This window comes from Anopheles arabiensis, chromosome 3 (genome assembly GCF_016920715.1).
Source record: "Anopheles arabiensis isolate DONGOLA chromosome 3, AaraD3, whole genome shotgun sequence".
NCBI classification, from domain to species: domain Eukaryota; kingdom Metazoa; phylum Arthropoda; class Insecta; order Diptera; family Culicidae; genus Anopheles; species Anopheles arabiensis.
The window spans coordinates 13,190,263-13,202,667 of NC_053518.1; the positions used below are offsets into that span (position 1 = coordinate 13,190,263).

A 12,405-nucleotide genomic window follows, 5' to 3' on the forward strand; every position below is an offset into this window, starting at 1 on the left:
GTAAGAGAGAAAACATATAGATAAACAAATTTAGCAGGCAGTACACCGCTATCAGAAATAATATAAGTTTTCAAAAATATCTAATGGTAGATCGTCAAGACAGAGAGGAAGAAAGAGCCAAAAATCTACACAATTTTTAAGAATTTGTTCATTATTGTTGATGCAAAAAATGCTAAAATGGTAGAAAGAATGAAAAATCTAGACTGAAGCTTTTATTTTTAGAATGAGAAAGTTCTAAAGGTTCCTGATGTTTTTAAATTGTTGTTTGTTTTAAAATCTTCCGAATTCTTTCCAAATTCAATATTGTGGATAGAATTTGTTGGAGTTTGTAGTAAAAAAAAAGTTCAAAAATGAAAAACTAGCTCTAGAAGAGGAGAAAATGATAAAAAGAGACTATTCTGTCAGTGTGTAACAGCGCATGTCTTGTAAGGCCAATATATTATTTATTTTTTGTTCTATAGTATTCTTTTGGACATAAGAATGATATCCTAGTAATAGGTTTACTACACCACTTGACAATTTTTCAAAAAAAGTCTATACAGAATTACGGCATTACTTGGAAGATACACATCACATGCAAGTGCGACACAAATCTCTCCTAGTGTCGGGAAAGTGTACAAAAACTAATAGATATAGTGACAAAAAGTATGTATTTACTGAAGTACGGTCTGAGAACACAACTTCTCCATATTCTCATTATTTACTTTTGAATTTCTGGGCATTTTTATGTTGTGAATTGAGACTAAAGCCTTTTATACGGCGATGTACGCACTCGGAAAGCTAAAGTGGTTGGGATTTATCTTACGGGTGCAGTGAAAAAGTTATAGTGCAAAAATGTGACTACTTAGAGATCTGATCCTGTAATGACTCCCATCCAGAAATACCTTCATTATTATAACCTGTCGGGAATTTTAGTCAACCCAAGTCAAATTTATATTTTGAACAGAAACCTCAAATAAAAAAATGTCTAGAACGTTCTAAGGATGGGTTGAAAATGCAAAACTACCAAACGAAAAATATTTGTTTTATGTTTTATCAATTCTAGACTCCTTCTTTAATTTACTGGTACGCGTGAAAACAGAATGAGCCCGCTTTAGTTTTCTATTTGGCATATCATCCTACGCGGACAAGCCCGAGGCCTATACAAGCTTTAGAGAGACTTAAATTCATTACCACGTATCCGGATAAGTCAAATTCTTGCTACGCGGGGACAGTCTGCTCTAGGCTTTAACCCATGGCGGGCATGTAATTGAGTCGTACGAGTTGACGACTGTACCATGGGACTGTCCTGAACTGCTTTAGTCATTATAATACTTAAATTACAAGTATATTTTTACGTTTCGTCTTTTAAACTAAGCTTAAAGCTCGTTTCACATGATGCATCATGCGAGCACAAACTTCTACTTTCGCTCTCACAGGCGAACGATATCGAAGGCGACCAACCAACCAGCACGAACGACCAGGTTCCGGTTGATCGATTGACCAATTAATGATAGATGGTTATCGGTACCGGTTTGCCCACCCGGCAGCAAACATCGCCACGGTCACGGGTTTTGTCGCCTTTAAACCACTGAAACCCGGAAGCACCCACTCAGGGTGCCAGAGCCACTTCCTCCCCGGGAAGGGAAGCAAAGGACAGTTCTTTAAACAACATCAATCTTCCTAACCTTAACCGACAACCTTCCATTTATCAGGCGCGCCAAAGGCAGGAAGATGCACGGCGCAAGTAAGCGAACTCCAACCCCAACACAGGACCTTCGTTTGTCAGGACCTTCGTGCCAAATAACGAGAAAGAGGGCGCAAGTTACAGCCAAGTGTGGCATTATTGATGACCAAACGTTCGACGGCGGAGAAACGGAGCGAAACGGATTGTGTGTGTGCACAACAACAACAACAAAAACGGTGACCAAAAGTGGTGAAAGTGACAATGAGCTGCTTTAATTGTAGCAGCCGCAAGGATGACATTGAAGTTTCAGGGCAGCTTTTGTGCGTTCCATTCTACCCCTCACTTTTGGGGATTTGGGGTTTGCGGGTGAAACATACGGGAAGAGCAACAGCAGATGAACGAAGGATGCGATGGGGATGTGGTTGCATGCCTACCTGGTCGGTGATAAAACGTATCTCTTTCAATATTAAAGCTAGTTCGTAATCAGCAGAGGATGTGAAACACGTGTGTGGTGGCGCTATCGCATCCGGCATTCGATTAGTTCCGATCGGTCCGATGCTTCCATCATCACTGCTGCTTGAAACAAAGCCAGAGAGACAATAATTGAGTGAGAACAGGCTTTTGCCGGTGTCCTGCTTTTGTGTTAGCAAAGCTTACCTGTAAACAGTCCTGAAATATGTTGGATTATGTGGCAGTGTACCTCCAGGGGTCAATGGTCTACAGTTGTGACGAAAGTCATCGTCTATATCTAATACGTTCGCTAGTAAGGACTTCGATGATCTGGTTGGCGACGGAGTAGAGTGAAGTTTTAGAGCAGGAATTAAATTGACCAACGAGGGTTGCACTTACCGCTCCTTCAGCTCGACGTCCTGTATGTGCGCTTTCCGCTCGGAACTGTCCGACGTTGGCGTTGGTGGATATTCCATCGATAAGTCTCTACCGGGTCGACTCATTCTTAAAATACATGGCAACCAGTATAAAAATATGACTCTAACCTGCAAGTGAAATGTGGAAATGAAGGAGATTTTAGCATAGTTTTTATTACAGAAATGTATTCACAACATTACTTTAAATTACGAAATTGTCACTTGTATGCCCTCCTAGCTTTAAAGCCAACCTGGCTTTGTTCGCCACCCAATTGCCAACGTACTTAATATAGTATCTCGCACCAGAACCGATATGTTGCAACCGTGCGCTCCACCTTCCCGCAAGTGTTTTCTTCATCAGCATCAAAACTACCACTCCCACCAATTTCCACCCACTTACAGGCATCCGGCATCGCTCGTTGGCGCAGATAAATTAAATTAAGCGACTGATGGGGAAGCCAACAAACGGAGCAAAGGGAGCGTACAAAAAGTACGCGTAATGATTTTCCCAACATATGGGTGCCTCCCGGTGGGGTTCCAAGTTTTTTTTTTTGTTGCTTCTTTCACAAGTAACACACGCCCGACGTGACCTGCCTATGTCGCGGCAATGTGCTCTAGCAGGAAGCGTAATGAATTTAATAAACTTTCTCATAAAATTCTCATAAACGAAAATGGGGAAGCACTCGGTGGCTGCTTCGCAACGCGCCCCAGAAATTGGACGTTAAGAATTGCGCGAAAGCTGCACCGCGTGGAAACACGTGGAACGAGATGAATTTTGTGGGTTTTTTCTTCTTCTAACTAGAACTAAGATGTACAAAGCACTGAAAGAGCTCGACAAGTTTCGCTCACCACTCAGATTACGGCGAGATCTCGTTTGAGGCGATTGAATATTTCGTCACACGCGTCAAGCACGGCATGCGTGTGTGCGTGTGTTTGGTTGCGCAAAAGCTTTCAGCTTCAATATCGTAGCTTAAAGCGCTCGTTGTCCCGGACAACACGCCGACACACGACGCCTAACGCCTTAACTTCACCATCGACCGTTTGTTTAAGAATTTTCCCGAAAATCATCCATCCGTTTGCGACTTCCACCCGTGCCGGGCGCATCATCGACACAGGGGGGCATCCTCCCCTCTGGGCAAGGATTTTCCACGCTCAAGATAACGTGCTCGTGGAATTTTGCACATTCCACTTCCGGTTTAGCCCGCGCCCGTGCAAGGCAGGAGGAGCAGGTCGAGGAAATCATCATCCTTCACGCGGGGGATGTGCTTTGAATAAATAATCGCTCAAGCCGCGCGGTTTGTTTGTGTATCTAATATGATTTTAAATAATCCAAGCATGCGTTGCGTTCGGTGCAAGGAAGAGGCGGCGGATGGCAGCGTAGCGTTTGCTGCTGCTTATGATTTGCCCCCAACTTTTTTGGTGTCGTTTTGTTGTTGCTCCTTCGGTACTACAACGAGAGCGATTCTTGATGAGATCTACTTCCCGGGCCCGGGCTGGCCCGGGCAAGGTTGAAAGGTGACGAAAGGGCGAAGCCGAAAACTGCCGAGAAAGTGGCGCGATGGCGGGAGCGACTCATCGCACGTTACCGTTGACAGCTATCTCGTACCTTATCTATCATACTGACACGAAGACGTGAAAAAAGGGCTCGATGTGAAGGGGAAAACCGATCGCCATGACGAAAACTGTCTTTCAAAACCCCATTTACTAGGTGGGCGGCGGGATGCGAGCGGATGCTTGTGCGTTGCTGGTGAAAGGCAGCGAAGAACAAAACAAACGCCCAAAAGAGAGAAAGCGACGGACTGGATGACACGGATCGCGTTATCAGCCCTGCTTTCATCATCGGACAGGCTGGGAAGGGGGGAAGGGCATATTTTAGCAGCCCTTGTCTGTTGTCATCCCTTTTTCCGACGGTATCGTCACGGGAAGGGATAATTTTTGACTTTTACGAGCAGCAAAGAAGCGACGGACCTGATTGGCTTGCGCGATTTACTGAGCAAAAGGGAGTGAAGTTTGCCTTTTTCGTGAAGAAAAATATAGCCAGTACCTAGCAGTGGTTAAACAAACAAAAAAAAAAAAACAGTGATAAATAAATATCTCATCTTTCTTTTGGTAACAATAACAACAACGAAAGCCGCACATAAAAACAGTTCGGTTAGCGAGAAATGTGGTGCATGAAACATCAAAGGGCGCAAAGGTTATATTGTCGCGAAGCGTTAAGAGATAGAAAGTAAATGCAATGAAGGATCGTATAATGTGCTAGAGAGACATTAAAAAATCATCTGCTAACACCAAGAGTGTATGTGTGTGTTGGCGGGAATGAAACTGTGAAATAGACTCGTTCCAATGTTTGTCTCTTAAAGAGTCTTGAAGCTTTCTCAAGGCTGGTGGCATAGAGTCTAGAGCCAGAAGTTTGTTTGTTTTAGAATGAAACGGATATATAGATGAGTTGTTGTGAGTTTATCTTTTGTGTATGGAAAACGAAAATTTTATACACGGTTCCTATAAAGAAGTGTTTTGTAGAATGTTGCATCACAGTGTTTTACATTCATAGAAAGTTTCCACCAATTGCCATTCACTCGATGGCCAATAAGTAGAATCAAAGCGCCTAGCATCGCAAAATAAGTATGAACATCTAACCTCCAAAGATCTAGTTCATCTAGGTCAATCGTCAAAAGTTTTAACCACCCACAATCACATTCTAACAAACTACGTTAACTACTCAATATATCTTCAATAGGCAAATATTTTGTTTGAAGCGTTGAGAATTTTTTTTATTTAATTTTGCTCGAAAATGGTTCTAAATTTATGAAGTTACCAATGTCAAGCTGTCTCATGTTTACTTTAAAGTTCAAAAGCGTGCAAAAGAAATGGTCTATGATTTTACTGCCTTGATGCTTCAGTTAATAACACAAACTTGACCTTGATTTACTTATTTAGTTAGTTAGTTCTTATATTTCCATACTTAAATTTCATAATTGTTTACGATAGTGTGAAATCTTACGCGATAATGGGTACGAAATTATGATCTCTACTCATTGAAATCTATACTTAATGGCAATCTTGGCCGGAAGAACTAAGTAAATTTCTAATAATGGGGCTCTTCACGATTCTAGTCAGTTTTTTGTATGCAGTTTGACAGTTGGAGGCTGAAATCATGTAAACACTCCATACAAAGCCACACATAAAACTAGTCTGCAATTTTCAGTCTAGATTATTTATTAAATTAAATTCGAGTACCTGCTCGAAAACACGGTGTTGTTTACATTTATCCCAAGGTGCATTAAAGAGATCAGGTGGTGGAATCTGGAATCAAAGTGTATGTAGTCCAAGTGGTCTCATGGCATGTTTTGGGGAATACCAGTAGTTGTCTTCAGACGCTGTCACATCAAATAATTTAGTGGTCAAATTTAATTAATTAACCAACAAGCTAAAAACTATAGGATATAGGAGTTTGACTGAAAACTGCAATATTCTACAAACGTACAAAAATTCCAACAATCGCGAGTGCCCTGACATCAATAGCGTATCTCAGAGATCACCTGTACACAATCGTCAAAATCCAAAACAATGAAACTTACAAAAATGTTATCGAAAATAAACCCTAGGAGCTATGACAGAAACTTACTGAAATGAAGATTTCAAGCCAAGATTTATTTTAAATTTCTTGTGGCGAGTTAGCGACAGTCATTAATTACACACTTCATAAACATTTGGCATAACAACTCAGTTATCGAAACCACCATTCAAAAGCTAAAACCCAAGCTCGCTGAACCTTCACCTTCCCTGGCAGAATGTTCATCCAATCGTGACTTATTGAACCGGAAAGATACTAGCCGGTTGTTAATTTGCAGTTCATTTCAAAGCCGACAGTTCGTTACGGAGACGGTTTGCACGCACGGTGAAGGCTGCCAATGTCAGGTACGCGTACCGATAGACACGTCCCAGTGCTGCAGCCAGAAGTCAGATCGTAAGGTACCGTTTCGAAGCAATTGTTTCCCCACGGTTTTACCCAAACGATAGTGTGCGCAATCTCGGCCCAACGTCGGTAGAGATTGTGTCGCCCGGTTTCCGGGGGGGAGGCAGTGTGTCGATTCACATGTTCCCATACACCGGTGAGTACGGTTTGCACAGAATCCATCACGCTGTCAAGTGCTTTCGAATGCGGTCAGCCCAACAATGCACACCGAATGGGGATGGAATATCGCAAAGGGGTTTAAAAAGAACCCCACCAGCCGCTCAGCCGCTACTTGCGTTTGCAAACTGCACTCGAAGCGATATTCGCAACGGCCCTCACTGGAGGTTAAGAACTCGCAAAACTCAAACAACGTTTCTCATTAAACCGTGCCGTGTACTACCCTTTGCAGGTGCCGAAAATGGTGCTTTTCTGGCCATCGCAGACCTCTCTACAGGAATGGGGAAGCAAGCACCGTTGAACGTGTTCGGGGTCATTCCGACAATGCACGGCATGCCACTTCATTTCGAATGACTTTTGCCCCGTATGATTTGCGGCATTCCGATTTTGCACTTCCACCGGCCTTTTTGGCCGGTGCATAGCATATAAGGAGACTGTGGCACTAGCGATTCTACGTAGAGATAAGGTGTGCAGCCAATACTTACCCAATCAGACATTTCGTGTGTGTCCGCATTTCTATGGTGATAATTTAAAATTAGAATTGTCGAAACAACGGATGATGCAACCATAAACATGATGCAGTTAAAATATGTGCCTGAAAGTGAAGAAGTGAAGTGAGCTATTAGCACCGAACATTTGACACATTTGATAAAACTAAGATAAGCATTGAGATAAAATAAGCAAACCATTAGCAAAGCGAACATTAAACATTGAGATTATACCTAAAAGTGGAACAGCATCCGATGTGGCTGGCATTGTTTCAGCAACCATATTTAAAAATACAGTCAGTGATAATAAAATTGTTACGCCTGGAATGTAAAGATGCGGTTTTAAACATAAAAAATTTCAATACCTGTCTAACAGTTAGTAGAAGATTGGTATAAGTATTAGTATAGTAAACGATATTCAACCAAACCTGCTTACCAAATTGCACCCAATACCGCGCCACTCTCTCTCTCTCGCACTTACCTAATGATAACTTTTCGCCGGAGTCCGGTGGCAGGGTGAATCCTAGCAGTGCCATCGACGCAATCAGCACACACGGTACGATCAAATTAAAAAAATAGTACAGCGTTCGCCTTCGGATGATGATGGCGAAGGTGATGTCGATGTAAGGCTCTGGACAGCAGTTGTAGTAGATTTCGTTACGCTTGCCGGGAACGCCTGCACAAATGCGTGCGCGCAAAATCCCATCCCATCAATCACAGACGGATTTGAAGATCGACACGAAGGAGGGGATGAATGATGTTTGGTTTTTTGTTTGTTTGTTTGGTTATGGTAAGATTTTGAAATTTTATGGTAAAATTAATTGCACTGCATTTCTCTCATTTAACAGCATTTATAGGGCAAAAGGTATTCGAATTTGTTTCCATTCCGGTTATGATAATCAACACGAACATGATCGTCGATTGATTGGAGCAAAACGCGAATGTAACGCACTGCTTCCAGCGAAAAACGGCATTAAAGTAATTCCATTTCATTACCATTCGACAAGTTATGGTAGAAGCGTGTGCGTGGTTTTTGTATGGTTATTTTTTATGGCAAAACCAGGTCATGTGACTACCTATGGTAAAAACATATTCCGTTCCACTGGAATGTTGGTTGTTTTTTTTTCTTCGTTTCGGTAGCACGGGTCAATTAATGGAATTATGATTGATTATGGAATGAAGACTGAGGGATGAAATGGATAACCAAAAGAAAAATGTTCTAACATTTCAACAAATAAATGGTAGAAATACTCTCAAAGCTCTTTTGCTATAAAATGATGCTACAGATGTCTTAGTATCTTAGTAGCTGTTTTTCATCTGTAGCATTTTTGCTGCTCATAAATTGCAAGCAAATTAATGAGTAAACTATTACTTTTAAATGATATCAACTTCTTACTGATGTACCAATCTCTAAGTGATTATTAATTACACAAATGGAAAATAAAAGAATACAACCTAACCCGCTACTCCAATAAAAACTCTCCTACTTTCGTACGTTATTTCTCTCTCTCTCTCTCTCTCATTTATCTTCACTGCCAAACTCACAATCCTGTAATGGCTTTGGCTTCCAAAAGTAACGCTTCCATTATAAGTTTTGCTCATTAGCTCGTTCGCCTCGCAACGAAACCAAAATCTGCCCCGCAAAGCCCATCCATCTTAAAAGCTAATGTTTGCAACCGTTTTTCTCATCCATTTATGGGACAGTTACACCTTTGGACAGCTATTAATTGAATTAGTTGTGATCCTTTTCCGGCGTGGTTATTGAATATTTAATCTTGCCCGCCCTGGCTTGGAACCGACGTGCACACATCCGACCTGTGCTGCTGCAAACTCACACCTCACATACGAGCGCACAGTGCTACACCTACCCACTGGGCTCGGTGGCTCAGTGGTTGGCACGTGCCCGTCGGCACCCCGGCACTTCAGACAACGAACCCGCAAAACCCTTCGGGACGGCGTACACCACACTCTGCATCCTTTTGGAGGAATTAAGTTTAATGTCCTTTCGTGCGCTGAATGTTTTCTTTACCGCCGACTTAGCGTGCTTACCTTCGCGCCCTGACCGCCCCCCCTTTCCAGCCACCACGGGGGGCGGTTATGGGACAAAGTTTTCCATTCAACAACATACTTCCTGTCCCTTTGCCCAAGAGCGCTCGGTGTGGGATTAGTGATAAAGGGTTCTCGTAATAAATTTAATCACTTTGCATGTTTTAACCATTCATAACCGGGGCTGGACAAGGGAAAGGGGTGGGATGGTACGGCGTCTCAGTTCCTTACAGATACAATCCCTGGAACACATACAGACACATCCCCTAACACAAAAGCTTGATCCGGCTGCATATTCTGCTAGGTGTGTGTGTTTGAGCCACTTCATTAGCTCTTCGCCGTTGGGTGGGCCCTTTCCCACTGGTTCCGGACAAATCCGACCGGGCTCCTCGATCAATAACCGCCTGTGAACCAAAGTGAGGTTAGGATTTGTTGTGGAATGTCCTGCACAAAGGTTCAATTTATTCCCCATCCTGATGGGCCGTAATAAACAAAGGGAGAGCCATGGCCGGGCGAATCACGCCGGCCCAAGCAACAGTATCTCGCATTCTTTCCCTCCACCCAAGAGACGGTGCGGGCAGGAGAAGGAAAGAAGGTAGGAAGGAAACGAGACTCTCGGGCGCGGTTAATAGTTAATGGCATCTTGGCTGAGGTTATGCAAAAGCGAGCGCCTGGCTAACTTGTGTCTGGCAAAGCAAAAGCACCGATATCCGGGATGGATGTCCGTGTCCGGGGGCGTCCAGGAGTGCTCGCCGGAGCGAAGGCTAACGGCAATCGATAAAAGCGAAGGCCCTCTATCTTGTCTTAAACGATTATGGCAATTAGTTAGCAAATTGTTAAATGAATCGTTGAAACTCCCAGGGCGGAAGTCTGGATGGATTTTGCGCACGGGAGTAAGGAATTTATGTTGGAAGAAAAATCAAAGCAAACCAAACGGTGTTTATACGATCGATGAGATATGGAGGCAGCGTGGCCGAGCGGTCTAAGGCGCTGGTTTTAGGCACCAGTCAGAAATGGCGTGGGTTCGAATCCCACCGCTGTCAATGCGCTAATTTTGTGGATCAAAAGAGAGCTTTTTTAAAACTTGAGTGCATTTATGGAAACTGTCATACTAGGACTACTAATAGCAAGTAGTTGACATGTCAAAAAAACCCTTGTGAAGCATTATGGTAGCTTCATTTCTCCCAGTCTTCTAGTTCCTACAAAACAACGAATTGAGTACAATTTCTTTCTTCAAACAATATTTTCCTATCTTATTAATCTCAAATAACTTATAAAATGTTAAGCGTAGTTGCACTTTGCATGGTGTGAGAACGAAACATTTCATCAGATGAGCTACCACTACCGTCACCACACAAAAAAACCACCGGCGGATAGTAATTTTGAGTATGGAGAGCTGTTTCTCAGAGCTTTTTCTTTCTATACGGGGCTTTTGTTGTGGGAAGGGGGACAAAGGTTTACTTATGTGAATTGGATTCTGAAATGAAAACAAGAACATATGCTAAACTGATTATCAACAGATCGAGGGCAAATTCCTCCAAACCGGCGTCGTCCTCCGTAACTGCACTGTTTCGCTTGACCTACTACTGCTGGTGCGCGCGTGTCCAGAGCTTTGTTACCAGGACATTCGCTTGCGTTTCGAGGGGAAGAGGTGTACGGGTCGAGCTCGATATAGCTGACCTACTACGATTGCTCTGTTTCGTGTGTATGTGTTGGGAGTACTACTTACCGACAGTCTCCGAACCGTCAGTCTTCTGCTATAAAGGGGCGCGTGCGCCCCGCATCTTCTTTTGAGGTAGTCGCTGACCGTGACAACTTTTCTGGGCGCAGTGAGGATTTGCTTGGAGGAGAGTGGGGTTTCCGAAGACAACAGTGGTTTCGTGACGATTGATAACGCGCGTAAACGAATGGCGCAATCTTCGTGTGTCGCGACTAGCCCTGCCGGAGTTGAATCACGTTCGCCGGCGCGCACGTTCGGCTAGGTGTGCGGAAAGCACCGCCAGAGGGGTTTCCCCCATCCGGAGGACACCACTGCGATGTCCTTCTTGCAAGGCCCCGCCCGACAACATTTTGGGGTAGAGGGGACGCAACGTTTCAGCACCAAACTGCACGCGACGCGACATTGGGTTGAGGCGTGCGCATAAGGGGTGAGGGCAGTTTCGATGTAAAACGTGCATTTGTAGGCCTTTCGGTTTCGCTTTCGATACTTTCCCCCCAGGAGAGGGAAAGCCCCGGCGCCCGTGGCTCAACCCGTTCGGTAGGGGGGTAGTACACGAAGGTGTTCGAACTATTTGTGCATAAGCGTAGTTTTAATGCGTAGGGCTGAATTTTTGGTTGTTGTTGGTTTGTTCGTTTCATTTGCGTTATGCATTTTTAGCGGGTGCAGTTATCGGGTGTTTAGCGATTTTGAGTTTAGTTTTGTTGCTTTTTTTTTGGAAACAGAATCGGCTAACTTAATATGGCTTCCAAAAAAAAATAGGCAAAACGAAAGAGATCCTCTAATGCGGTTTTCTGATTAGGGCAATTTTTACGTAGGCTCTGATTAGATCGTGGTGCGGTTACATTATCATTTCCGGGATTTCTGTACTCGTTCATCACATCCGTTCCAATGCTTCGTTCAGTGTTTAGTCGCTGTTTGTAAAGTGCAGTTGAATTTGTTGGCTAGTTTAGACCAATTTTATGACAATATTTGATTTTCCAAAAATAGGACAAACAATAAAAAGAAAACTGAAATTTTCTTCTTCCATCGGAAGTGCCGACGATGGATAGATATTTCTGTTTTAGAAAAGGTTGATTGAAGCTTGTAAGAGCTTTCAAAGTGTAATGAATTAAAGTTAGTTTAATATTTTGAAAACAATTTCCAATCTTATTATCTTACAGTTTGCCAGAACGACACCTTACAGGCTATGGCTTTGATGTTAGCATCAGATCAATTGTAAATGCTTTTAGCAATGATAAAGCAAGAAGAAAAAAATGCTCCAAACAATCTGCCCTGCAATCGTCCTTATCGAACAAGGGAAAAGTCTATTTGTTTCGTTCTTCCCGAGTGTGCCCACCCAAAGGAACGTTCTGAGTTTGATGCAAATCGAAATCTGTCATCAGCAGAACAGCGGCCAGGAAACGAAACGGAATAAGCTCTAGAATTCGTATGGTCATCTCCACCGATGGGTCTATGCAAGGGTGGGACGAGAGTTTACTGTACTGTCA

General features: G+C 43.2%; 1 protein-coding gene and 1 non-coding gene across 2 annotated transcripts in view; one reads left to right on the forward strand and one right to left on the reverse strand.

Moving 5' to 3' along the window:
* The window catches only part of LOC120904808 (neuronal acetylcholine receptor subunit alpha-7-like), a 93,829-nt gene that overhangs the window by 13,728 nt on the left and 67,696 nt on the right, over positions 1 to 12,405 (reverse strand). Inside the window, exons 9-14 of the mRNA XM_040315179.1 lie at positions 7,634 to 7,828; positions 7,387 to 7,473; positions 7,150 to 7,259; positions 2,516 to 2,661; positions 2,324 to 2,446; positions 2,101 to 2,239 (exon numbers count right to left, since the gene is read on the reverse strand). Coding sequence (XP_040171113.1) covers positions 2,101 to 2,239; positions 2,324 to 2,446; positions 2,516 to 2,661; positions 7,150 to 7,259; positions 7,387 to 7,473; positions 7,634 to 7,828 — 800 coding nt within the window. The remainder of the gene's footprint in view (positions 1 to 2,100; positions 2,240 to 2,323; positions 2,447 to 2,515; positions 2,662 to 7,149; positions 7,260 to 7,386; positions 7,474 to 7,633; positions 7,829 to 12,405) is intronic.
* Positions 10,162 to 10,241, forward strand: Trnal-uag. The gene has a single exon. It is a non-coding gene; the product is annotated as a tRNA-Leu (tRNA).